General features: G+C 43.8%; 1 protein-coding gene across 2 annotated transcripts in view; it reads left to right on the forward strand.

Moving 5' to 3' along the window:
* Positions 1 to 27,893, forward strand: part of NFIA (nuclear factor I A) — a 247,803-nt gene that overhangs the window by 163,948 nt on the left and 55,962 nt on the right. For both annotated transcript variants that reach the window (XM_086617088.1, XM_086617089.1), the window contains exons 5-6: positions 8,402 to 8,519; positions 11,071 to 11,198. In XM_086617088.1, coding sequence (XP_086473214.1) covers positions 8,402 to 8,519; positions 11,071 to 11,198 — 246 coding nt within the window. The remainder of the gene's footprint in view (positions 1 to 8,401; positions 8,520 to 11,070; positions 11,199 to 27,893) is intronic.

A 27,893-nucleotide genomic window follows, 5' to 3' on the forward strand; every position in this document is an offset into this window, starting at 1 on the left:
ACGGAATTCTGTCTTCTAGAAGGATTTGGGTTTTGACCTTTAAAGAATGCTAATGCCCCCAGCATGAATGACACACTGCAGCATGATCATTACAGGCTTGTCAATACTCACTAACAACAGTGAATTAAGAGTACCTGTCACCGCCCTATTCCATTGATCAAAGGTGCATTGATCGTATTTTGCTATGACATAATCCAGATAGTCCAGGGAGAGTGTATGGACAGTCTCTTGCAGAGAGACTACTGCTAAGCCAGGGCCGTAGGTACGAGTCCGTTGGGGATCTTTCCTGCAGCTCCTGTAGAGCTCTGCAGTAACATCTTGTTGTCACCAATTAGCACTGCTCCAGGTGAACCACTCAGCTACGTGCCCCTTTAAAACCTTACGTTTGTAACCAGTCTTTTTAGCACAGCCAGTGATAAAAATGGTTCCCCTCCTAGATAGCAGAAATATTTGTGTACTGGCTGTGAGCATGTAGTTTAAATCCTTCTGGGGCTGGAATCTAACTGGCACAAACCTCGCAGAGAATCTGTGGTTTTGAGTCAGAACACAGAGTTTCTGTAAGGATTTTCCTGGTTTATTTCCTCTTTCGGAAAGACTTACACTAGCTAGTCAATTGGCTTATGTTCAAAAATAGGATGCTACAAGGAAAGCATGGCAAGTGGGAGATACATGAATGCCAGAGTTATATGTGCTGGATGGAGAACTAGGGAGAGAAAAAGTTTGAGGCAGACATTTCTCCTGAGCTTTCTTTCCTGACAACTAGTGGGAATTTTCTGAGAAGGACAAAGTTAAGAGGAGCTGCTGAGCGCTCAGCACATTTGCAAGTCAGTTCACTTACCGAAGTGCTTAAATACGGACTTTGACATCTAACTTGCTCCACCGTGTACACCAATTTGCTGGTACCTGCAGCCACAGGGGACAAAACCACGTTGTGCCAGTCTTTGAACGCCGCCACGTTATGTCACTTTATTTCAGTGTGACAGCGTAAGGCTGTTGAAGCACAAAGGATTCACCCTCCCCCTCTGCAAGGCATCCCGCTTCCCCACAATCTTATCTTTGCCGTAGGAGCCCTACACAGCAGAACTGCCTCTGGACTCTGTCAGCCATGCTTCGTGTGTGCACAGGACAGGGTTGCCAGAGAGGTGGCCCCGTTCAGGACTGGAGCCTTCAGAGCCAGCCCCGGTCCCAGCCTTCCTGGGAGTTTGACATTGACCTCATGAGCGTCATGTTTCTTCCTATTAATCTTCCATTATATCTTATTGTAGCTAAACGAAAATATTGTGTATCAAAACCCCTAGCATTCTGCATATTTTGCAAAGTATGAACTGTGTCCGAGGTGTTCCTCTGCTTGCCGTTGAAATGCTCCACCTCCCAGGATAGGGCACCTGCACGCAGAAAGAGCAGGACAGGCGTGAACTTTATCGGAAATGAGAAAGGAGGTGTTGGTGGGCCAAATAAAAAGATTCAGGTTTTATCTGTTCCAGGCACAGGGGTTTGCACTCTTTTTCATGGGCTCTTTAATAATCCTGGGAGGTCAAGACCTCAGTTTTATATCCTGTCCACAAGCCAGCACCTCTACCAAAAATAGTGTCCCCAAAGCATATTGGGATATCACTTCAGAACTGACTCAGAGGGAAGAGTGCCAGCAACTGATTTAGCTACACTGCTTTTGATAGCACCCTGGATTTTCCTTGGAGATGCCCCAGACATGTACTGACCAGCTGTAACCTTGTTTACTTTGTGAGGTCTGAGAAGCCCGCAGCCTGACGTGCCGTGGCTACCCAGTAGGATATGTTTAGTGTAGAGTCTAGAAACAAATTCCCAGCAAAGTCAGTATGAATTCACATGCTAATATTCAAAGAATTATTTAACATAACAGAGCAACAAAGGAATTGCTGAGTATTTTCCTAAATTGGCAGGCAAGGTCTTTTAAAGAGCGTGCTTTTCTATACAACCCTTGCTGGGTTGTCTACGTGTTCCCATGTCTCGATTTGAGACCAGTCCATGGGTTGCTTTCATGCTGGGGAGCTCAGCTTATGGATAGCCATCATCCAGACTCACCGTCAGCTATTGAGTCTGTAGCTTGAGTAATCAAAACGTCCTCAGTCCGTTCTCTTGTTCTTACTTTCTAGAAAGTCGTTGCTCCTTCAGAAGCCACCCTGGCGAGGGAAGGAACAAGCCTGCCTGTCCGTAGCAGGTCCTCACGTTTAGTCTCTGCTCTCCTCCTGAGTGTGCTCTGTGTTTGCTTTGCAAAGAGGTTGTCTCTGTGTGTCCATTGTCATGTTTCTTTCCGTGCTCATTTTTGATAATATGATGACAGCAATAAGTGATTTCCCACAGTTTTAGCTGGCTTGTGGTTTGCTTTTTTTATAATTTTGCGAAATATCATTGGTAGCAATTATGTGCCAGGTTTATTTAGTAAAGTTCCCAGAGATTCACACGACAAGGAGTCTCGAGTAATAGGCGGTTGTCTCCATCATGCAAATTTGGGGAACGAATTAATCAAGCGAAAGGTCAGCTGTTACCATTATCTATCTTACCTATCAGTGCTGATCATCACAGTTTCTGTGAGCTATCTAACAAGTCTAGACTGTTTTGCTAACAGAAACTTGCTTCCTTCAGTTCTATAGATGCAGTTTTCTTTCAAAATGCTAGCCAGCTACTGAATCTTGCAGAGCCTAGTAAAATAGAGAAAGTAGATCATAAATGTGCATCTGAAAAAGAGATCGTTCGCTCTCCACCCCAGCTGATGTGGATGTTGCAGGCCATGCTGTCAGTTCTCCCACATTATTAGCAGGCGAAGGGTGTGAGCTCCTTTCTAAGTGTTGTCTGTCACCCCAGATACTGGGGAGACCCCTTCAGATAACAGAGACTTCATTCTTCCATCCAAGAGAGCCTTGGGCTGACAACAAAAGGCTCAGAAGCAGAAGCGTTGGAGATACATGGATTTGGGAACTGACAGCCAGCTGTTGGCCGAGCAAAACCTTCTCCCTCTCTACCCTTGTTAGGAAAATATTCTGCTTGCTGCGTGCAACTATCTACACGGCACTGGAGAATACCCACTGCAAAAGGTGCCAACAGAGGGGTAGCCATGGTGCCAAGCCACTGCCAAGCCTACAGTCCCCTTCGCTCCATGGCAGACTGGAACAGGGAGAGAGGCATGAGGAATGCCATTCCCCTCTCATCTTTTGAGTCTGCGCCGCGTGCTTTTGTGCAGAGAGCTGCTGGGAAGATCCTCCTCCCTTGGAGGTCCTTCAAGCAGCCAGATAAACTGCACTGCCCAGGATGTGAAGAAAGATTTAGGATTTATGAACATTCGCTAGAGCCAAATCAAACATATTTGTTTTGTGCTGTGTTATTTGTCAAAATGACATCATCCTTCATGCTGATAAACAAGGGAATTCTGACTGCGCCCTGGACTGAAAATGCCACGCTTTGAGTTTTCGGACGTTAGCTGTGTGCAGTAAGGAGCTGTACGGAGCAAGCGGGGTGACTTTTAATCCTTCTAATGAGCCAGCGAAACCACAAGCACAGAAGCGTACGCGCAGTCGCTCACCGCTCCTGTATAAACACATAAATGGTCCAGCTAATTACCCCTGAGACAGTCGCACTAATTCCCCCGGTAAGAGGTGCTTTTGTGGCCACGGTGTTTGAGAGGACGGGCATCCCGCAGCACCGAGGCTGCTGGACGCGCTGGGTGCCAGGCTTGCAGGCAAGGCAGGTGGGCAAGTGCTGGAAACAAAAGTAATCGGCGCCGCTCCGGGCACGGAGCGTGAGTGCGATGGAGGAAACGTGGCTTCCTCGTGCCTTCTGTCCAGTGACCAGGTACAGCCAGAATGAACCACAGGGAAGGTCTTGGCAGCCCCGGCACGTACTGGATGTCCACAGCAAGGTGTGGGCTACGCCGGCTCCTGGCATGGGTCCAGGAGGTCCTGGTGAGGGGCAGGGAGGATGCTGCTGCCTTCCTGGAGCCCAGGAGAGGAGAAGAGGCTCTCCTCCACGCAGGGCACGTGTGCGAAAGCTGGGATGTAATAAAACATCTCTCTCTAAACAGCAGTCTGTATGTTTTCTGCTATACTAAGCATTACAGTAGTGAAGGTAGTTAAAGTCAGCAGCATGAAAATTAACATTTAAAAAGATACTCTATATTCCTTAGCGAAGCACGGCTATCCAAAACACACTGTTTGGGCTTAGGTATGAGAGGAAGGGGGGAAAAAAAAAAAATTATAATAAAAAATAGGCTGCAGGCATAGAGTGAACAGTTGCCGTGACCTTGCCTTTTGTATGCCATTACACAATTCAATGGCAGTCCACTCAAACCTTGCTCTCGATCAATATCCTATTAAAGCAGCACAAAAAGTCTCTATAAACTTAGTGGTTAGCTATGTTTATAAATGGAACTCAGCATAATTAGGTGGTCAATAGCAGGCTGTACTTGTAATTTTAAAACGAACATCACACATTTCATATCTGTTGTATTCGGCAAAACCTCTTTGAATCTAACGATACAGTCTGTAGGAAACAAAGGCTTTGCAAAAAAAAAAACCCAACAACCCCAGCTCCCCTTTCCTCTCGGCAGCAGCAACGCAGTGTGTTTCCCTTTGTTTATGGAGTCACAACACAGGAAAAAGTTTATTAGTCAAATGTCATGTTTCTCCCATTTAACCTTAAACACATTATCACTTTGCTGCAGTGTTACACATGTAATGATCTTAGTCACATCCCAGCCTCTTTGTAAAAATAAATACGTGAAAATGGAAAAAAGAGAAGCTAAATATTAAGGACCAAAGAAGAGTGCTGTATTCCAAGGAAGACAAATGCCAGCCTGGCTGGTTTTATTTAGTGGGTTTCCTGTTCTGTAATTTAATAAATTTTTCAAAATAAATATTCCAATTGGGTTAAGTCAGAGGGCTTTTTGTTAATTTCTCTGCTATTTTTCTTGACCTTTTGGGTGAAGAGCTGAGCTAACAAGCTGGCAGCAGAGGGAGCGGGCTGGCAGCGGGGGAGATGCTGCCCTGTGTCCCTGGGAGGAGCCCGGTGCCGGTGCCCATGCAAGGGTGCCCGCCTTCCCCCCCCAGTTTAACAGGCAGCCGTCAACCCGCAGTGAGGGCTCTTCCTTTGAGAGAGTGAAACGTGTCCCAAGTGCACAGGGGTTTTTTGGGATGCCAACAGCTGAAATAGGAGCAGAGGCTGGTCTCCGTCTAGAAACCCAGCACATCGGCAGGCTGGGTGCAAGGGGCAGAGGGGCTCCTCGCCCCCCACCAGTCGGAGCCCTGGCACGGGTGGCATAGGTAGAGACTATTGTTTTGACTCGCTGCTGCAATTTCTGACATCCTTTCCTGTTTGGGAGATGTTCCTGAGCTCTCAGAAGGTCACTTTGCTGCAGAACGTTTCTTAGAGGCAGGGGGGGAACAGCGTGTTTTTAGTGTCGGTGGTCTGGAGTTTCTGCAGGCTGCAGATTCCCAACCACACTGCCACTGCGTGTGGGGCCAGAGCCTGCTCCTGGGGTGTAGGAACAGGGGTGTAAGGGGGTCACATGATGGATCACCACACACCACAACAAAGAGGGTTAATTTAGACAGTTTTGCCACAGTTTGCACCACTTTGGTCCCTTTGCTTACTCTCCGGAGCTGCAGCCTTTGCAGGGAATCTTGCAAATAAATGCAAACGTTCCCTTTCCCTCAGCTTTCCGGGGCCCGTGCAGGGTGGACAGTCCGCAAAGGCGGTGTGAGCAGCCATTGGGAGCAGGCTCGGATGCCTCCTGGCTGGGCTGGCTGCACCGTGCCCGCTCTCCCAGCACGGTGCACTGCAGACCCAAGGGTTGCACGAGGAGGCGGATGCCCAGCAGCGAGCTCCCCGAGGGATTCCGGGTACTTGCCACCGGGTACTTGCCACCGTAGGCCAGCCAGGCACTTTAACCTCTGTTGGTGTGTGTCAGAGGGGAGTCTCGTTCTTTAACCCTCACGTTGCAAACAGGCACTTGAGCGTGGGGCAAGGTGGTTTGACCTGTAACAAACAAAGCATCCTTCGTGTTTGCTACCCGGGCGGAAATTACCGTGCGATTAGCCCTTTCTACTTTGTGCTGAGTTTACACAGCATTATTAATACATTGTTCCTACTCCACCCCTGGTCTGGAGATAGGTTTCATTTTCCTATAAGGCCAGTGCAAGGGTTGGAACAGAAATATCCAGGGTTTGGGGAGAGAGCGATAAACGGAGGGCGGTGAGAGAAAGAGAAGCGTTATCCAGATGCCAGTTTTTCTTCCATATCTGTTTGGAATAAAACTGTTTCATAAATCTTGCAATGGCTAGCAAATTCATTGTGCCTCGGAAAGAAACGGGGCTTTAGTTTCGTGCTTGCCTTTCTACGTTCCTGTTTGGAAAATAGTATGCTTAACCTGTACGCTAGGCTTTGGTAGGTAGAGGGTGCAGAGGAATTGATCAGCAGAGGGTTTACAGAGCTCAAATCTGTTTGGCAAAGAAGTTGCTGAAAACTGTGGAGTAGATGCTGCAGAGAGTACCTTTATGATTGATTTCCATTCAAGTCAGACTGACTGCAGTGTGGTCATTTTTCTAACCCATAACTGCTCACACTGCAGCAGTCTGCTATCTGCAGGGTGTCTGAATTATAGCAGTCCATGTCCGTGTTACCTTTTACACAAATTACTTACACCGGTTTCTTTTTCCATGCAAATTCATCAGTTTTACAGCCTCTTGTAGCTGCTGTCAGGAAACTTGCAGAAAGCACAAATTGATAAAACGAGTTAATTTTACTATGCTTAATTTTTCTTTCGTTCTGTTAACACACCCAGTGTGCAGGAAGTGTATGATAGTTAAGAGAAGATAACAAAGGATTTGAGTGTTCTTGTCATAAATTACTTCCCAACTTAATTCCTTTTAATGATCATTCCAGATTTTCTCAAGTTTTAATGGCATTGTGTATTTTCCATCCCATGCTTTTAGAAGTCCGTGGCTATCCAGGCTGTTCCCTTTCTGTCTCAATGACGTTCTTAAAAGACCCTTGCCAAACAACAACTAATTGTCTTGTGGGGATGATGAGGCAGCTGCAAAGCTACATTATTCCTCCATCAAATCTGACATCGTGAGCTCCTTAAGGCTTGGGGTGAAATACTGGCCCCATTACAGTCAGTGGCAGCACTCCCAGCAGCCTGCGTTTCAGCCCAGACATGTTAGCTGGTTGATACCAGCTATCCTGTCTTCATTTCCTCACTCCTGTCCCGTTGGAGTGAAAGATTTTTTCGTGTTTGAAAATGGGCCAGATTCTCAGACCAAAGATTAAACTTGGCTCAGCATCCTCGGGTGGCACTGAGGCTGCTTCGCCTTTGTTGCTGTGAATCGGGGCTCTCAGACAATACGTTCCGGGCCAAGCTTGTGCATTTTATTGTGCTGTACATCCTTTTTCAGATGGCTCTGAAATGTGAGAGAAAATCGTAATCCGTGATTGTCAGCTCCCAAAGTTGTATTGTCCTGCAAACAGCACTGGAACAGCCACAGTGGATGTGGTACCGTTTGCCGTACGGTGGCTTTTTTTGTGAAATGCATTATTTGTTGACTTTAACATTAAACTGCTCCGTTCCTTTTCTGTTCCAAGAAGAATACGGCACACGGAGCTCATAGCCTCGTGCCTGCAAACTTTGGAGTGTGTAGGAATTCATGTAGGAATGTAAAACCAACGCTCTAGGACAGGGAAAGTAAAGGTGTTCATATCCCTTACAATAAACGTAGGTGCTGGATAAGGTAATGAGAGGTGAACAGGGGAAGCTAAGCGCTGCATAAAAGTTTTTGAGAGTCGTGTGTCTCTAGCTCTGGTTTAGCTGGAGGAAAACTCAGATGCTTGCAGGCAGAGAAGAACTCAGGTTTCTCATCTGCTTTTGTGCTTTCTCCAAGGAGCATTTGTAACCTCTGTGCTTGTGGATGTACATCACGTATATACCCAAGGTCCTGAGGTGTGTATTTCCCTGCCTATACTGCTTATAGATTATGCCAAGCACACTACAGGGATGATGCAGCCTATTTGTAACCGTGCCAATAAATGCAACGTTGTCCTAAAAGTGAAAGCAACAAGTTTAATTAAATATTAGAATGGTATTAATAGAAAAGCGGTGCTTAAAGAAAGTCTTGCCATCATTGTTTAATTTTTTTTAAAAAAGAATACCTTTGGAGGAATGTAAATGTCTATCTCATGGAACATTGTTTTCTTGATAAAATTTACATCTTCTTGATTGCAATGCCAGTTACCATTAGCATTTCCAAATTCCCATGTCCCACCTGTTCTCATCATGAAACTAAGCACACTCAGGAGGAAGAAGGTGGTGGTTCTGAAGTGCAATTCATGCCATATTCACATGACTTACTGACTGCAATCTCTTTTGTTTCCCCAGCACCGATAGCTGCAGGAACAGGCCCTAATTTCTCTCTCTCCGATTTGGAAAGTTCTTCATACTACAGCATGAGCCCAGGAGCAATGAGGAGGTCTTTACCTAGCACATCCTCTACCAGGTAATTTAATCTCTGCCTAATACCAAGTTACTTGGAAACCCGGGCCAGCATCATTACTCATCTGGGAAAGTAACCATTAAATTCTTTGACAAGCTGTTTGGGGGCCTCACGATGTGGAGCTGTTTCAGATTCACAAAGCCGAACATTCAACTGGATTGCTGTTAAACTTGCTTTTATACGTACGAGCTTTGAAGAAAAACTGCTGCGTTATCTTGTGTAACTTCTGGCTTGTACCTTGGTGTATCAGGAGAAGTTCCACTGGAATTGTTGGAGTTTCACTTGTGGCAGAGGAGGATAGGGAGCATATTGAGATGTGCCACTTTGTCCTAGCAAGAAAGTCTTAAGATAGAATTTATATGCGTTCTTTATCTTAAAAAGTGTTACCCTGTGAGACTAGCGTTGTTTTAGGACCTTGGCCTATAATGCATTCTAGTTTTCCTATAGCATTTAGAAATTTCTGACTCAACCTTTAGAAAACAGGATTGTTAATGCAGATGAATACCCAGTCTGATTTTGATTTTGGCTTAGGTGCCAACTATTGAACAAGGATATTTTTTATTTTTTACCTTTCGCTTTAACCATCCATGAGATTAGATTTATAAACAAGCCCAGTCACTCTAGTAGTCTTGAACACTATTAAGGAACCAGATTGATTTTTTTTTCCCCCACAGCCAAAACAGATCACTTATTTCAAAGACATGACAAGAAAGTCTAACTTCAGCCCAGGGTTCTTTTACATTTTTATCTCAGTCTGCAGTGCCACCAGCTTTGCAGTAAGCAAGTACACATGTAAAAAGTCTCTATAGTTTGAATATAGCTGTTGTTTTTATTAAAAAAAAAAAATCTTTAAAGAGAAGCTTTTAGCACTAACTTCTTACAGTTTGCAGTGATTAGAAGAACATTCTACATCTTGCACTTAGTGTGCATGTTATGAACCTCGGAGACTGCAATTCCCATTACACATCAGTTAAAAACTTTGTGCTCTTTCTTTTTTGCATGTAAGCTGTACCCTACAGTGCTCATCATTAGCACCGTTCTCAGGTAGAATTTAGTTGTGACTCCAGAAGCAAAAAAGTGAGGTTATTAATGTTACTTAAGAGCTCAGTTGTTGCTCTTCTATTCTTCTGCAAATAGCTACCACTGATAAGGAGCTAATTATAAACAGCATGGGTAGTTAATAACTTGGTAATATGTTTGTTTTCCTCTCATTAGGCTGTTCCCAGTCAGAAAAAAAAAAAAAATTCCTTAAATACACAGACTCAGCAGAATTATCAGAATTATCAGGCGGTAATTATATTGTATGCACACAATTTCCCCTATTGACACATAACAATTCTCTAAATTAAGGAATGGCCAAACCTGCATTCCACGCATACCGCAAGAATTATTCTTCCTGTTTCTCACAAACTGATTTTGCATACCCGCCAGCTCCTACCTGTGCAGCGCTTCGGGTGGGGAGCTGCGGAGAGGCTGCGAGCTTTAAACCGAAAGAAACAGCAGCGGAATATTTTATGTCTGTTAAATATGTTCCCCCTACACAGAGGAGCCTGTTCTTGAATGCCTCAAGTTTTAATAGAATACAGATTTGGTGAAAAGCGTGAGCTGACCCAGCCTTGGAAAAGTACTTAGAAGAGCAATTCTCGGTAACGTCCCCACGCAGTCTGTACAACTCATTATAGAAAACAGAGCCAAGCTGAGCGTCTTTGCCTTTGGGATCCTCTCCCTGCAGAGCTACCAGAGTCTGAGTCAGTGGCCACCAGAGACCACTGAAAGGGCTCTTCTGGCTCCTGAGCCTTCGGTGAGGGAGGTGTGATATACCACGAGGGAATCCTTTAGTACTGACGCTGGCCAGAGATAGCTATTGGGGGCTTTTTAGGCTTGGTGGCAGACAATTGCAGAGTAAAATGCAACTTGTACTTGTAGGGTAACATGAACATTTTAACCAAGAGTGAATTGTTTCCGTCATTCACTTGTCTACGCTGCTTCTTATAGGACTGAAGTCTGGGTTAATTTAATGGCTATGGTTAAAAGATTGAAAATATACGTTTGAATTGATAAATAATTTGTCTTTCAGAATAAGTTGTGGAAAAATCTTGACAGTTAAAATAATTCTTATGTATCATTACCATATTTATTCAAATTGCAAAAATCGCGCAATACAAATTAAATTCTTGCCTCTTTCTTGATCTCTGTGTGCTTTGACAAATGGCCTACTTTTTGATCGGTGAAAACCTAAATGTTAAACTATCTTCTAGTTAAACTAGCACGTGTTTAGGGCTTCAGTCTGGGCTCTGTGGGAGGTTGTTTTGTATCTCACCGAAGCTCTGCCATTGGCAAGGAAGCAAATCAGAAACAAAAAGTAGATGCCGAGAGGTTGGGTGGGCAGATTGGCCGTGCAGAACTCACACCTTCCCCTTCTCAGGGCCCTCGGTCTGCTACAGTTTCCATAATGGAGTTAGTCTCAAGCAGGGCTAGCAAGGTATGTCCCAACAGAAGTGCCTTTGTTCCTTTCCTTACATCCAGCATTTATGATGCGTTTGTCCTTTCGCAGCTCTACAAAACGTCTCAAGTCTGTGGAGGATGAGATGGACAGTCCCGGTGAGGAGCCGTTTTATACAAGCCAAGGGCGCTCTCCGGGGAGCGGCAGCCAGTCAAGCGGATGGCATGAAGTGGAGCCAGGTAAGCCATGGCTTTCAGGAGCCCGAGAACATCACCTCTGGTTGCTCCATTTTGTTGTCAGAATACACTGAATGCTGTGCAGAAAGGTGATCGATTCTAAACATCTTGTAACTTCTTCTGAGAAAAGGTCAGTCTATACTGTAGTGGTTTTATTGCTCCTGCAGCTGTGAATGTTTCTGTAGTGTGTCACGTCTGTATTTTGGCCAAATATCTCAAGTATTTAAATAATGCAGCAAAAGATAGGCCGTCTTTTTCTGTCAAAACGTCCGGATTCAGTTCTGGGATAGCGGTGACAATCGCTTAGCAAAAAGCAGTACCTGTCTGGACTCTGCCCTGCAGTTACACCGTTTAAATGCATGATCCCAAATTTATATAAGGTAGAAGGACTTTTCAAGCATTATACAACACTCGAGTTCACTTAGCAATCACTTTTAAGAGACTTGTGGAAGGAGTTGTTTTATTAATCTGTAATACCATGAAATGTGATTGGACGCTTCATATCAAAATAGATATCACTGGGTGTTACACTTCGGAAGATTTAGGAAGCAGCTCTTCTGCCTTTTCTCAGTTAATTTTTGTGTGTGATCTTTCTTGTTGATCATCTTTTGGGTTATGTTATGTTACATACTTAACTGTCCATCGACCACTTACCTTGATCATCTGGGTGCTTAATACTATTGAAAATATTTTTCTGGGTCAGTGCTATGGGCATAGGTGAATTTAGTGCCTCAGTTCTGCTTACAGATAAATATTCAATATTTATTGCCAATAAAAGTAACAGAAGTCATATTCGTCAGATGAAGACAAGCAGTGCTTTCATCTTCAGCCTCCCAGTGTTTGAGAAGGCCCTCTAAACAGCCCAAAGGATCTTTCGTAATACATTTGGGTTTTTTTCCCTTTCTTGTTTGTTTGGGTTTAAAATAGTATGTTTTCAGTTTGTTTAGAAATAACACATGCTTGTCCAGGGCCCTGTGTATAATGAACTATACAGCGCAGAAAAGGAAATTCAACCTGAAGAGCATTAAAATCAGTTCTGTGGGCACTTGGCCAGCCACCTATATCCTTCATCATGTAGGAAACATACCCACAGCTTTCTCTGGAGACCCTGTCAAACAGCTGTCCTTTACAGCATGCCCAGAAAGTCACCAAATTTGGGCTATTCCAGACTGGGAGGGAACTGATTCCCGTGCCTGGGAGCCCTTGGAGGATCCCCTGCCAGCTGCCCTCTCTCCTCTAATGAGGAGGATCCAGCTTGTGGGCCCTTATTGACTGCAGATGTGGCACTTTGGCAGGAGGAGAGGGTGGACCTGCAGGCAGACAAGTGCCAGGCTCCCCGTGACGGCCTCGCCGCCGCTGTCCCCAGGGGTCCAGTGTTTTCAGGGAGGTGCCCTGCTCGGTGGGCACAAGGGGCTGTTGCCTCCATCAGCTCCAGGCTCCAGATGATGCAAGGCAGAGCTTCACCTTGCACTGAACTAGTCTGCTCGTGGAGCGGCAAAAACACGAACAAAAGCTCAGCACCCATTGAAGGGGAGAGATGACAACCTCCTCTGCAGACACAGATGGCTAAAAGCTGACGGGTCACTGCTTCTACATCATTGTCAGCCGAAGTCCTCCCAAAGTTTGGGGTACTCTTTGTTCGTGACAAATGTTCTTCATTTGTCCAACAGCCAGAGGTTGGCCATTAATTTCACTGTCACTTCTGGTGGTTTTCCCCACATGTTGTCATCACCTCTGTCTCATCCAAGTCCTGACTAGATGGTGGCGCTGAGCTGCTGAGCTGGGTAAGACAAGTACCTAAAGCCTTACACCTCCAAAGCGCCTCCACCAATCTTGGCACCACTGAGTGCCCATCAAACACAACTGCCCGTCTCAAACCTCCTGAGGTCCTCAGAGAGGCAAGAACAAGTCAGAGAAGAGAAAGTTCTTTCTTCCTCATGACCTTCCTCACTTACTACAGAAGAATCCCAGATTCTGCTTAGTCTTGCCTGTAAAATGGCAGAAAATCACCTTGCAACATCAGGGACTCAAGCCAGGTACCAACTAGATATAGCTCAGATTCACCAAGCTATCGATCACTGTCACAGTTGTGAAGAAAAAGAGCTTTATCCTGCCTGCGCGGGAGGCACTTTCAAACCATCTTCATGCTATATCTGTGCAGCCCCACCCCAAGACTTCTGCCGTGGCTTTCCAGCAGCCTCTCCTCTGAATTCATTGCCTCAGCTTCTCTGTAAACCAGGGTCACCTGCAAGAGCACGGCTGGCAGAGAGATTACCTGAGGAGCCACAGCTCATTAGTGGTGAAGGACAAAACAGTACTGAAGTGTCCTTTCATGCCAGGGTGACACTGGCACAAGGTGCTCCCCCCCAGTGAGGGACGCATCCTGCTGTGATGCTGTGTGCAGTGCCCTGCCTTTCCTCAGAAATCACACGAGGGTCTGATGTTAATGTCCAGCCCTTTGTCTTTGACATGGGTGCTTTATCTCCAGAAGTGTAAAATATTTTATGGGACATCTGCCTGGAAAATATATCAGTCATCTGAAAACCGTATGAATGATGTTAACATCCCATATTACCCGGTGGCTTGCCGCAGCGTTCCTCTCTGAGCTTTGGGGAGCTTTGGAGCCTGGACCTCTTTCAGATCCATCCTTTCCGATGTCTCTCCCGTCCAGAAAAAGACCTTGCCATCTATTTAATCTACAGTCAAAATGATGGCGCAGTTTTAGCATACAATAATATCTGAGCTTCAGTGGTTCATTTTTTTCTCAGTGAAATTCACAGGAGGAGTTTAAAGACTAAAACCATCTTTTTGTTTGACTTGGCATTTCTTCCATGTGGTTCACTTTATGCTGCGTGGGATAACGCAGGTATCGACGGTACAGAATGATGCCGTTTCGGAAGGCAGGCTGAAGTTTTATCCTGTGCTGGCAGAGCCAGGTTTCCAAACTCCATAATTAAACCCTGTCCTTTGGGTTACCAGCCAAACGACGGGAGGAGGAAATCAGACTGAGGAGAGGAAGCTTAGACTTGTCTGTGGGATGACTGTTCTGGCTGGGAAGGAAACTTCAGAGAGGAGCCAGCAGCCGACCTCCCAGCCCAGTAGGATCCACACCAAAGATAATAATATATCCTTTGGCTTTATTGCCTTTGAGTAGATTGCTTCCTCGCAGGAGATTTAGATTTATGCAGAGATAGCTTCTTGGCCTATATGCCTTGACAGGTTTATGGGAGCGAGAGGATGAATATTGTGTCTGTGTGCGTTGCATTTGCTTAATTCTGAGGTGTGCACATGAGAAAAAAGTGGGGACTATAACGCAGGAGCAGGTGTGAAACACTCATATGTTTATGCACATGTAGAGGCAGAGGGAAGCGCTCAAGGCACAGATACTATGAGGGGGTTATGGGGAAAGACGTTGCCAGGGAGGGTGCAGGGAAATTAGGTCTGCGTGAGAGAGCGGCTGGAGAAACGTTGCACTTGAAAGAGAGCACGATGTAGAAGAGAAAGAGGAAATGAGAAGACAATTTTAAGCCATACAGAAGGGAAGAAGTATACAGGGGAAAGAAAAAAGAGAACAAATGCCAGGCAAACAACGATTTTACTTGCTAGAAAGGAAACATGAAATGGAATATGTGAACTCTTCTTAGAGAAAGAGAGCACTCCAGGCAGAGGGTTATTTACCGCCAGCCGTGACTAGTCGCTCTACATCTGTCTCCATTTTTTTCTCTTGAAAAAAATTCCCTTTTTGGATACTTTCTTCCTGCTTTGCTTCCCCGCGATTGCCCCCGTAAGTGGTCTTTGGAGGGCAAGCTGTATGCTCAGAACATATGTGCAAACTGGCAGGAGAACAGAAGAGGACAAAACCACTCTGTGTGCTATTTAGATTAGGCGGTGGATGCTTCCCCTGTGCCTGCTCTCGGGGTCTTCGCTGCGGGCAGAACACAAGCTGCACCTATTGTCCATCCACAGTCCTTGCTCTTGACTTTTACACCACGGGCCCCTGGGGCTCGGAGCACCCCGACGTCTGTCTCACCTGGAGACTTCGCTGGGCGTAGATCCTACGTGCGTCACCCACCAGCAACGTGACCTTTCCATTCGTGGCATTTCAGACCCGTAGTAATGAGCAGAGGACTCAGCCTTGTGTTTTTTACGTTTGGGTACTTCTTGCAAGCAAGGATATAGCACTCTCCTTATACGTCAGATGTGACAGCCAAAGCAAAAACCAACATTAATTCCATGTTCCTTGTACTGTACTCCTTGAGTCTCACATCTATTTACCTGCACTCGAAAGCTCCTGGGGAGCTCTCAGGCCTAAAAAGGCTGGAGTCTGCCAGAAAAGATGAATTTCCTTTCACAACAGGAAGGCTTAGGAAGTAAAACAAAGCAGACATGTAGTAAATTACTTCTGCTTTTCAAATACCTTTTGTGGTATCCTCCTTACCGTTACTTTATCTCAGCACTTTCAGTACATAACTCTTGTTAACTGAGAAGAAGGGCAAGAGAGGATAAAGATGATGTTAGTAAGAAAATAAGGCACCATCACACTGGCTTTGAACTCGTGTACAAAGCTGGCCCGTGCTCAGTTCTGTGGCAGCTCTGCTTGTAATGGAGGTAAGCCATAATTACAGGTATAAGTTTTTTAATTCCATAATAAAAGAAGATTGAGTTAATGTATATCCGTATTCCACTTAGGCATTTTTTAATGCATTCACTTGATTCCGCCCAGGAGTAATGTTCTCATTGTGCTCTGTCAGTCATTTCTTAGAGTAGCATGTGGATGGTATTTGCCAATTTTACCTCCATTGTATTTCTACAGCACGGCATGGAAAAAAAGATGCAAATTCAGAGTATCCCGTTAGTTTCTTCACTTGAATCTTCCTGCTACTTGTATTTCCACAAGCTGGTTTGGTCCCTAGAGGACAGTAATCCCAGGAGAGGCACCTGTTTGTACTCCTTGCACTTCCTGAGATATCTGAAGGGACAATTAGCTCTGCTTCAGTTGTCATCTTGACCAGCTTACGGCACTGCACCCGTTCGTGAAATGGATAGAGCTCTGTGCTTCTGCTTCCACCGACAAACTGATGGGGCTTTTTAAACCACAGTTACCCACCTCCACCTCAACTGTTGTGCTGCTGGTCGTGCTGCTCTAGGCTCTTGTGTGTCTTCACCTTGAAAACCCCAGGAACCAAATGAGACTTTCAGTGCAGAAACCTTGAGGAATTAGTAATAACACTCGCGCTGCATGACTGAAAGACATATTTACAGTTCAGGGGCTCATGAAGTTGATAATATTATATGAACCTGCAGTAAGCTGGAGAGCTCCCTGTTAGACTGCTGGACACGTCTTTGGTAGTAAAGATGCTATTAAAGTCAGCCTCATGATTGCTCACTACGCCACTCTGGCTAGTGCTGCTCGTTCTCATGCCACCATCTATGGGACTGTCTGAAAATAATTTCTGAGCAATTTCTATGCAGCTGAGGAGCTGAGATCCTATTTTGGAATATTTCCTTTGCAGTGACAGTGACCCCTAACTTAATGGTACCGTGTCTCTCCCCATTGCTGGTTATGGAGCAACCACATGCCGGCAACTGGTCCAAATTCTTGTCAAAATACCCCTTTTCTTAAATCTGACATAGAGTTTCTTCTTAGTGGATTCTCAGCACGCAATAAAACTTCTTCTCTGTATTTACTAAGAAACTTTTATTTATGCCTTACACATCAGACAGATTCATTCAGGCTTAGATCAGATGACCACAAGTTTGTTTTCAAAGTCTGTTTGGAATTATATCTTGGAAATGCCAGAGAAAGTGGTATAAGGGAGATCCTAGATTGTGTTCTTTATGCATTCTTTATGCCCTAAACACAGTTGTTGCCTGGCACTACCTGGAAGGTAAAATATGTATAGTATGTCCCAGCATCAGTGGTGCAGAATGCATCTGATCTGTCCTCAGGCAAAAGGTCTATGGGCTCATCAAAAGACTTGATGCCACACACTAACTCAGAGCTCAGAGAAGTTTCCAATGATTGTGCTACGTTACTGCCAATGACTCAAGGACTGAGTGTAGAAAATATGATGAAAAACATGAGAACCATGTATTATACAAAATAAGGAATAGAAAAATAATCCCTTTTTACTGGGAAAACATTCAACTTCAGGGCTGGAGTATTCAATATCAAGTAATTCTCTGGCACTACTTTTCAGTGACTTGCTGCAGTGGGCAGTTTTCACTGGATCGTAACTAGACACAGGAATTTCATGATCTTTATTAATTTCCTGAACTGTTTGGATACTCATAGACATATTTAAGTCAAAACTAAGGAAACATCTTTTTTCCTTAGACCAGAGGAGGTCTATATCCAGGATCCCTGCCAATTATATTTATTCAGTATTTCCCAGATGTGACATTGTCTTGCCCTCCAATTCTCAGTGTGTAAAGAAAAGTCAGACAGCACACTCACATAGCCATTAAGGTTGTACCTGCCTTCTGCAGCAGCTTCATTACATACCTTGACACATCTATCAGCAGGCGTCAGTGCCATTTTTTTCCTCCATTGAACTTAATATCTTAAGACAGAGGGAACATTTCAGAACCAGACAAACCTCCAGCCCATGGCATAGTTTGGATCTTGGAATAGGAGGTCGGAAACAGATCACGTTTCACTGGTGGCCAGAATATTTTGGTTTACAGCAGAGAGAACTTCGTCAGGCTAATTTGTGCCGTTAAGCTGAAGAGATGCCATGAGCGGTACGGCAGACAGAACCTGTTGCCTCCCAGGTTCAGGCAAACTTCTACTATTCTTCTCTGAAGAACATCTTCTGAGCTTTGTTAGACTGTATGCTGTCACTAGGACTCCTGGTCCTTCTCGCTCCATTTCCCAGTTCCCATTCAGACCTGTGCTTTTTCTCATCTCCAAGGCTTTATACACAGTTTCCCACATTTCTCCCCACTCTTACAGAGTGTTCCAACATCCTCGTTCTGCCACAGCTGAGAAGCAGAGCATGCTTGGGCCAGTGCTACTTTTCCTGCTTCCATTGCTGGTGCATGGAAATAAACATGGCCTCGTGTGCATGCACGTCTAAAAAGTTGGTTTCCAGTGAACAGGTAGGTGCCCGAAGCCAAACGTACGTTGGGAGCATACTTCAAGGAACTCTGGCTGCCGTAGGATACAGAGCTTTTCTTAAATGTCTTTTTACTTTCATAGAGTCCATGTGTTCCCTTATCCCTGCTCTCTGAAGTAGTATCCCATCAAAACACAAGCTGCCCAGTGGTTTTCAAGAACGTAAGATTTTTCTTTTCTTCTAAGAGCAATAACACTTATCAACTTCTACTGAAATACCATATCAGCTCCTTGTCACTGGCAGTCTACAGTTCCTGCCGCTAAAAGTTTAATGCATTTACAGGAGCACTTAGGCATCAAGACTTTGATATCACAATCTGTTAGTCACAGGTGCTACATGATAGGTTTGTGTTAGCACATTATAGATCTTTTATCAGATACTGCACGAAATGTGTGTGTTTCTCTGCCAGGCAATCAGAATCAGACTGCTGCATAGTTGATGAGTTACTCACCAATATAAGTTGTTGTTTATTTTAAACAGAACTTTTCCAGAACTGCACCTTAATGGATAACTTAAAGTCTAATTGGTCAAGGCCAGCAAAGATCAAGAACTTAATGTGAGCCAGGAAAAATGCAGCAGGTCAATAGTGGTGCTTTGAGCATTGTCAGTCTTTTGCAATAGCATTCATCAAGTCGAAGGATTAACACTGCTCATTTGCTGTAACAGACATGGTCATTTTGACAGCAAATTGCCACTGGATCAATAGCTCAACTTTTCTTTGGCAATTCACATAGTCGCATGAGACCTGTGACAGCATGCCATGCTGCTGGCATTACTGTCTCAAAACCATGGAAGGAAGTTAGAGGTGGGGAAAGAACTCCTGATTGAAAGTTCAATTCAGATTGAAAAGTCCTAGATGTTTTCACACCTCTCAAAGGCTCCTACTTTTCCAGAAACTGGACAGCACAACAAACTTGTCTCTGAGATTCAGCCTCAAACTTTCTATTTTTAATAAAATTAATAATCCTATGCAAGTGTTAGAGCACAAGCTGCAGCCTTGCTATAATCCCCTGAGGAAAACATCCCTTCAGTATGGTCCTGGAGAAGTCAGTCAGTCAATGTTGTGGCTCTGCTTCTTGCATCTGCTTCCAGATGTCAGGAAATGCATCATTTAAAAATGGGTATAGACCCATTGGAGTTCTCAGTTAAAAAATGCAGAAAGTATTTCACTTCAGATTTCAAATTAAAACTGTGGTTTTGACTGGCCTGGTGCTAGCATCATCCATACACACTATTTTCAATGACTTTAATGACCAATTAAAAGATCTTCTGTGTGCTGTGACAGCAATAAGACCACCTGAGCTATTTCTGGCTCCACACACAAGTAGCATCATCAGAACCATTTTTCAGATGGATAACAAAGATTTAGTGCATGGAAAATTATTCCCTGGCAAAAGTTGGAGCAACGCTTCCTGAGGATGACAGAATTCCTGGGATGGGAGTGCCGTATTGGTAGTCCACGGGCATAACATTCTTCAGACATCCTTGCTGGCTGAGCCATAATCTGCCACTCATTCTGTTTAACACATACACATAAAGCAAAGGCAATGATATGGTCCATGCTTCCCTTTTGTCACCAAGTGAAAACTATAAGCTTCCTCGGTACTGGGACGAAAGCAGACTCTTCCTACATCTTTTTAGAGGTCAGCTCCGAAGGACAGAAGCATCCTCTGTTTGAACATGGCTGTGCATTTCTTGTTGATTTGGAGACTGTCAAACATGAATCTTTGTGAGCTCCAGACAGGTCTCCTCTGATGCAGTTGTTCTTGAAGATCATCTGATAGTGCAGCATGGGACTGTTTAATTGCAAAATGGGATTAAACACATTGAGAGCATTGTACCTGTCTTCCAAAAGTTGAACTAGTTTTCTTGTTTGCTTCTGGGACCAATTCAGGATGTTGACTTGGATCTATAAACTCTTCTATAGATTAGATCTTGGTTAGGAAATGGACTGCATTCCTTTCATGTGCTGTCTTAGCAGTCGAGATCAGCAGACTTGCTTTTTCTAATGTGTTTGGGAAGCAGAAGCAATATTTTATCTCCTGTGGTATGCTACTGGTACAGAAATGTTCAGGCTTATTAATTCTTCAGGACACAGGAAAAGTCTTCATCACCTGTGTAAGGGAGTAATGGGAAAGGACCCACTGCAAAGACTGCATTGAACTCTTTTTTTTTCGGAGGCAGCTGGAAAATATTAGTGGTCTTCAGAGCCAATATACAGTACATATTGAGAGCCAGTAAATGATGCATGTTACTGGAAATTCCTGTGCACTTCTGCATTTTATAAAACAGATAACTAAAATACTCACCTAGCCAGATCTGTTCCCCAAGGGATGCACGTTTCCAAGTAGAGGACAAACCAGAAATGCAGAACAGGACACAAATTAGCCAAATAGAATGGCTAAGTGGTTGAAACGAATGGTTCTAGGATCACTGAGTAGGGACCATGACCTCCTTTCGCATCAGTCAAGGCAACTGTGAAACTTTGTGAAGGAAGCTCACCGCAAAACAGATGCTGGGCTATCTTAGGTAAATAAATTACAAAAAAATAATAATAAAAACCTCCCCTACACATTTTACAAAGCACAGCTGTGTAAATATTGCATGAGACAGGGGAGAGGGGGAGAGATGTAACATACACCCTTTTTCATGCAGAAGTTCTGCTCTCGGCACTGTTTATTAACATTCCCAGTACAACCATCACTCCACTGCGTAGCACACAGTGCGGCTACTGTACTCCGTGCACACGTTTTGATCTGTGCTTTAGAGGAGAAAACAGGCTTTATTTTAAAGGAAATGTTTTCGCCCAAAGTTAAAATGTGCAGTGAGAGGTGTTAGGGGACAGAGAGAAGATGGAACAGGACTGGGAACAGGAAGCAGACCGTATTACATCTCTTTTTTCCGTTTCCTTTCCCACACTGTGTCTGCCACACCGACTCTAGATGTTCCCCTGGTTCTGAACAAAGCGAGGAGCGACCCTGAGATCTTAATTTCGTTGAGCTGGATACCTACTGCAATTTTCCTGTTGCTCAGCTGCCAGGTGCCGCACATTCCAGCCTACAAAAACTGTGGATCTACCCACAGAGAGGAAAAAATTGCTCTTCTCAGCTAGACTGGAGGCTCACCTTGCCCAGTATGCTCCCTCTGACAAGGACTGGTAGTGGACACTTAAGGAGAGAATACAACGGCAGGACAGGCATCCAGTGATGCTTTTCAGAGTACAGCCTCTCAGATTTTGGCAGCAAACAGCTTGGCTTCATGAGCCAGAGCCTCTCTTTGCGTCTTTGTGTTTGACAACCTTCAGCGGACTTTTCTTTCGGAGATGCGCTCGGATATTTTTAACCCATTCTTTATTTCGGCCTCCGCAACATCCCGTGGCAGCAAGCTCCAGCTTTAGTCGGTGCTGGGTAAGGAGGAACCACTTCCTTTGTCTGTTGCCCGATCGTTTTGCTTGATGCTTCAGAGTGGGGTTTTTTTTTCACTGCCAGAAGTAGTGAATAAATCATTCCCTGGTTACTTTCTTTCAAGTTAAGTGCTGCCCCAACACTTTGACCGCAGCAGTGAGCATAAGAAAGCAGAGAAATCTGTCTAGCAGCCTGTTAGCTCAGGTAACAATTTTGCTGAGTGGCTGCAGAGCCATCCTATACCTCCAGGAACGTATATGTGCTGTGATAGCAGCTGTCTTGTTCACCCAAAGTGAGTACTCTGTAACCTTGACCCGTAACCCATATGGCACAAACGCAGTGCTGCCCCGTACAGCCGAGCCCTGCTGGCGTGACCGTAATAAGGACACTGCAGCCTAAATAAGGGATGCTGTTTAAGTACTCAATTTTCTTTAATTTTCCAGCTCCACAAAAACTTAAAGTTCAGCAGTGTCTTCATCTGGTGTGTATACTGGCTACAGTTTCATTCTAATTTCGCTGGTGCCTTGCCCAGGGGAGCAGGTAATCCATAGCATCCTCCACCTCTTCTTGCCCACACCGCTCTTGTGCAGCCCGCAGCCCCAGTGAGATCATCCTTTCTGCTGTTCTCTTACATCAATGGTTGCTGCTATTTTCAGTGTGATACACACCAAAAAGAATCACAGAAGAGATCCTGTTGCTAAAATTAGCTGGAAAATTATAGGCTGTTTTACTGTTTTGTGCATAGTCTTCATTTGCCTCGCTGGGATTTGCGAGATCTTCGAACCCCAAAAAGGCAGCAATATGAGATGGTAACTGCAGTCCTCATGTCCAAGAGCAGTACTCTTGAAAAGAATGGGACTATTTTATATCATCAAGGGCTGGAGGCAAAGTCTTAGGTTCCACCTATAAGAAGGAAATACTTTTTTTTTTTTAAACTAAGCATTTATAATCAATGAGATTTGAAAAATATAAATTTATGGATTATCTCTCTTTGTACTTAGTGTAAGATCCCATTTTATTACAGCAGCCCACATTTGTCTCCAGGAGTATTGTCTGTGATGCAGTACCCTAATGCACTACCTTGCTCCGAACAGGAGAAAGCACTTTGGATGTAGTCCAGATTTAACCCTGACTTAGGGCTTGCCTTTACAGTTAACCAAAATAACACCAAACGAAAGTAAAGCATCATCCTGAGTCTTCTTGAACTTGGCCGATCCTAGGTGTGAGGTGCATCTTTGAAGCAAAGAGTCGTGGTCATTCCCACTTGTTCCATGATTCCTCTGCCTGCCTCTGCCCTTTCAGTTCTTACAACCTCATTCTCTTTTCCATCCCTTGAGTGGAAGCTGCTCGACCACATCTAATCTAAACGTGCTGTGCAAGAGCTTCTTCTGACTGTCAAAGTAAAGGTTCGACATCTGACATCAAATTAATTCCTGAAAAGAGTCCTGACATCCAGGTGGAATTGCAAATTCTGGCCATTTGGAGATTTTAAAAATTAAAAGATCCCCAAAACAGCTGTATTTCTTATGCGAATCCTCAGCCAAATGGGAACTCATAGGTATTAAATAAATTGTTTGCCCTCTGTTAAAAAATGATCATCTAGAAACCCGATAACTTGGGGTGGACAGGTTTTAGTAGGGACAAAGCAGTCTTACAAACATTTCTCCCGTGTCCTGTGAACTATTGTGCTCTTGTGATTTTACAGTGCTGTTTCTCTACTTTTGCAGGATTTTTCTCTTTAACCTTATGTGGAAAACCCTGAACAAAAACTGGCACTTAATTCAGAGCAAACAGTGGCAGTGACTGAACGGAAACCTGATGTCAAATATACAACCACCCTGGGAAAGTCAAAATCCATTGCTTTCTCATCTCTTCCAGTTGTTGCCTTCTTAAGTGTGTTATTCATAAAATTAGCGATTTAAAAATGCATAGAAACATTATTTTTTATATTCATAACGTCACTTTAAAAAAAAATGGTTAAAAATCGATTTGCTGGCCTCTTGGGGAAATGCTGTAATGTTTTTGGCTGTCTCCTACTTTCTGCTGCCAGCTAAAAGTACCATCTGGCTTGTTTAGGGCCCTTTTCCATATCAGGTGCTTCCAAAATCCTCCCCAACCAGAGGATTGTTTCATTGGGTTGCTTTGCCTGCTGAGGCATGTGTCCTGGGCTGGGAATCCTACTGCTTCTGTTCCCTGCCATCTTGCTGACGGTGGTGTGTGTATGTTTGGGCACGGATCTTGCTGCCTCTCTCCCGAGGACATTTGCATCATTGTCAGCTGCACATATTAAATTGATATGCAGGGCTCAGAAACACGTATCCCGTCTTTTGTCCCTTTGTTTGTGCAATTGTTGTGGTTTTAATTCTTCTTTGACACCTGGAATATCACAAAGCTGCTGATAATCTGTTGGCTACTAAGGGAAATGACATTGATAGAAGGATAATGTGTGTCAGACTTATATCTAGATAATTGCGGACACACCCCGAACCCTCGCAGCTCAGGGAATGAATATCCTAAATCCGTTATTAATTCGGAGAGCCATACGTGGCCGTTGGCGGCGGTGTCACCCTCTCCCCGCAAGAGTCGCTCGCAAGGGATTTTAAAAGACAGTTTTGGTTAATTCTGCGTTGCTGTGTCGAGTTATGCCTAATACCAGTCAATTTTGGCATGTTCTTGCTGCCATTTCGTGGCAGCGCGAGGAGCTGTAACAAAATGGGGTTGGTGTCCTCACTCCTCGCTGGAGGAAGCTTCTTCCCATGTGCCTTCTCCTGCGCAGGCGTAAGATACCAAGAAGATGAGAACTGATGCACCAGACGTGGTACCAGTTGACGGTGACTCCTCCTCCTCAGGATTCTTTGTTTTTCCAATTTGCTGTTTTACTTAGAAGCACAAATCTACTCCTCAAAGGATTTATGAGTAGATTTGAAGTATTGTAGTTGCTAAGTATAGGCTTTCGATGTCATCGTATGGAAAGACGGAGCGTGTTTTGAAATAGATACTGCCGTAAGCTGTCTTGTCCTGTTTCTAAAATGATCTTTGCCATACACTGCTGACTTTTCCTGTCCATCCATTAAAAAGTGAATTATGAAGAGTGCTGAGACAAACAGATAGTAGTTTAACCTTGTTAGTAAATATCAGGTAGCTGATATATATATATACTGCTAGAATGTTACATCACAGCCTTTCTCTTCAATATAGGTTTATGAAATTATCTTGTTACTATATAAACTGCCTTTGCTGGGTACATTCTTCCAGAGGTTTATTGTTCTTTGTATGTTGGCACAGTAGCATGACTCCGAAGAGTCAGTTCACGATGCGGTGAATTTTAAAGACTTGGGAGATGGCCATATCTATTTTTCAGCAAAGGAATGAAAGCTTTTTTTTTTTTTTTCCCCTAAGGTATTAAAAGTTTCAAAAGATGTGCTGAAATGAAAAGGAAATAATAACTAAAGACTGGATGGGAAGTAGTGCCTCAGAGTACTGACTTTGTTTGTTTGCTTATTTCCCCCAAAATCTCAATATTTTAAGTACAAGTTAATATTTTAAATCAAATAAACCTGTTTCGTGAACCAGTAAGATACTTGAACTATATCACACATTATTCATTTATTTTTGTGTGAGTGCAATAAAAATTTTACAAGCTGTAATCTTGTTCTTTTAATAGAGAGAAAACTATGCAGAATATGTTGCTTAGAGTATTAGATAAGCTACAGTGTGTTAATCAAATATTTTCGTGATATGAGGGCAGTTGAGAAAACAGTACAATTTTTGCTAATGGCACTGGTAAGTAAACGGATCTATCATTACATTGTCATGAAAAGTGACATTGAGCAGAAACACCCTGCCAATCCCTAGAAGATAAGTATTTAATGTAATTAGACAGACACTGTCTCCTTTGTTGAACGTAGCATTAATCACCCAGAGAAGTCCAACTTTATATGAAATGGCTTTTTCTGATATGTCTTTGTATTTAGCTTCTTACAAGCTTCTTACATGGTTTTGTCATGATGATGTGTTTGAAGAAATGACTGCTATAGCTGTACGGTTTTCCTCATGACATATCTTGCTGTCCTGTGTTCCATAATATTTTTATTTTTGTATTTATTTAGCAATGTTGCATTATGTAGCCCTGACTTGTTTCTAAGTGTAGAAACCTACACGCATTTGGAGCTGAACCTCTTGGAAACAGTTAATGCATTCAACTTATGAAATATAAAAGAAACACAAATAGCTTCCATTATGTTCTTCAAATCTTCTGATGTGGTGTTAGCACAGGTTCATTGTTACGGCATAAGCAAAATGTTTCTTGCCTCAAATGCTAGCTCATAATATCACACAGAAAAAAAAAAAAAGAACTTCTTTCTATGAAAATCTCATTGTTAAATTGATGAAAAATGTTGCCCCCTTCCAGAATTCATTGGCACTACATATTTTTTTTTTTTTTTTTTCTCCTCCGTTGGTCGTAATTTGTACTGTGAAATGCTGTCTGGTTATGAACTGGTATCAACTTGAATCAGTGCACAGCTGTGTCTTCCCACCTTCTCAGTGGTGCAGAGGGCTTTGAAGGGAAAGAATAGGGTTTAGTCAAAGATGACAGGGAACGTCACCGAGTAACAGGTGGAGGTCAAGTCAGTTTATTTGTTGGGACGAACAGGGTGCAGAGATGAAAAATCTTTGCCGTAATAAGGTTTAGGAAGAAAACGCTGACGAGTCTAAGCTTTGATTCCAGCTGACAGATCCTTTTCTAGTGTTCATTACTTGATTTCACAGTTCAGGCAATTTTAAGAGGCTTAAAATTATATTTCTGCTCTCCTCTATAAAACTTTTCGATCACTTTCTAATTTTTCCTTTAAGTAAAGTTATGGGGGCTCCCTAATATATCACTCCTGCGTTTAGACTCTTACAAAGTCAATATGCCATCAAAAATGAAACGATAAGCTTTTTTTTTTTTTTTTTTTGGCCCCTATTTTTATTAAAAATTTCACATGTAGGCACCGATTCGATTAGAAAATTAAAGCTTCAGAAAAACTCCCCTGAAAAGTGGATAGTAAAATAAGCACGATGCATAAGAAGTCCCCGTTCCCGTCTGGGCATACGGGATTTTTACGTTACTGGTCGCAGCGTTCCTGAAGCTACGCCATCCCAGTGTGCGAAGTTCCAGTCGCCGAGCGCCGGCGAGCCGTGCGCTCCGTCGTGAAAGAGAGTCACAGCAAGACCCCAGACAATCAGAGCAGAACGTCCCGACGTTGCGTGGCAGCGCTGGGGCTGCGATGACCTGTCGGCATCGTCGCGTGTCAATGCAGCACCACAAAGGGATTTCAGAGGGCTGAGCTGCGAGCGTGCGAGTCTCTCCTAGGTTAGCCTCCTGCCCTTCCCCTGTGCCAGCTGCTGGGAGGGCAAGGTAGGCGTTTCTCCTTTCCCACCCTTTTTCTTCCACCACCACCACCTGTTTCCTACCTGCTGGAGTGGGCAGAATAGGAGTATCTTTAGCCATTTGCTAAAATCTTCCCCCTCAGGCTTTCTATTACTTCTGCATTCATTCTTTGCAGGAAGAGGAAACTCACTGGTCAAACCCTTGGACACCAGAATAGTTGCATGCAGTTTCCCAGGGAGCCAGATAGCTCTAAAGCTTCCCAGTGAGTGACAGTTTCTCTCTTCTATTCTTCTGAAACATGTGTTTTACACATATACTGAAAAATGTTAATATCAATTTACAGCCAGATTCTTGCTTTTTTTAAAAAAAAAATAATATATAAAATCTCCCAGAGTATATACACTTAGAGCACCTCAGCACACCTGTCACTTTTTTACGTAGGAAAAAGTGTTGGATGCTCTTATACACATAACATCATTGGGCTTGAGAGCTGTTAGCTCATTCAGAGTTAGAGGCAAGAACACTGGACTTGCCAGCACCAAACTGTGAAACCTTTTTTGTGTGACTAGTAGAAATCTCATGGGGGTAGAAATCCAAAAAAAAAAAAACCAACAAAAGGGGAGGAGGGGGGTGTGAATCTGTGCATTTGGGTTCGAGTATCTTCAATACCATGATATCAACTTTGTCCTAGAAGTCCTTCAATCACAAATCATTGGAGGCTGGGAGAGTGTTTTGGAGAATTATCACTGTACGCTTTCCCCGGTCTTTTACTCTTTTCTAGGCATCCAGTAGTCACCTCTGT

This window comes from Tauraco erythrolophus, chromosome 10 (assembly GCF_009769465.1).
Source record: "Tauraco erythrolophus isolate bTauEry1 chromosome 10, bTauEry1.pri, whole genome shotgun sequence".
Classification (NCBI taxonomy): domain Eukaryota; kingdom Metazoa; phylum Chordata; class Aves; order Musophagiformes; family Musophagidae; genus Tauraco; species Tauraco erythrolophus.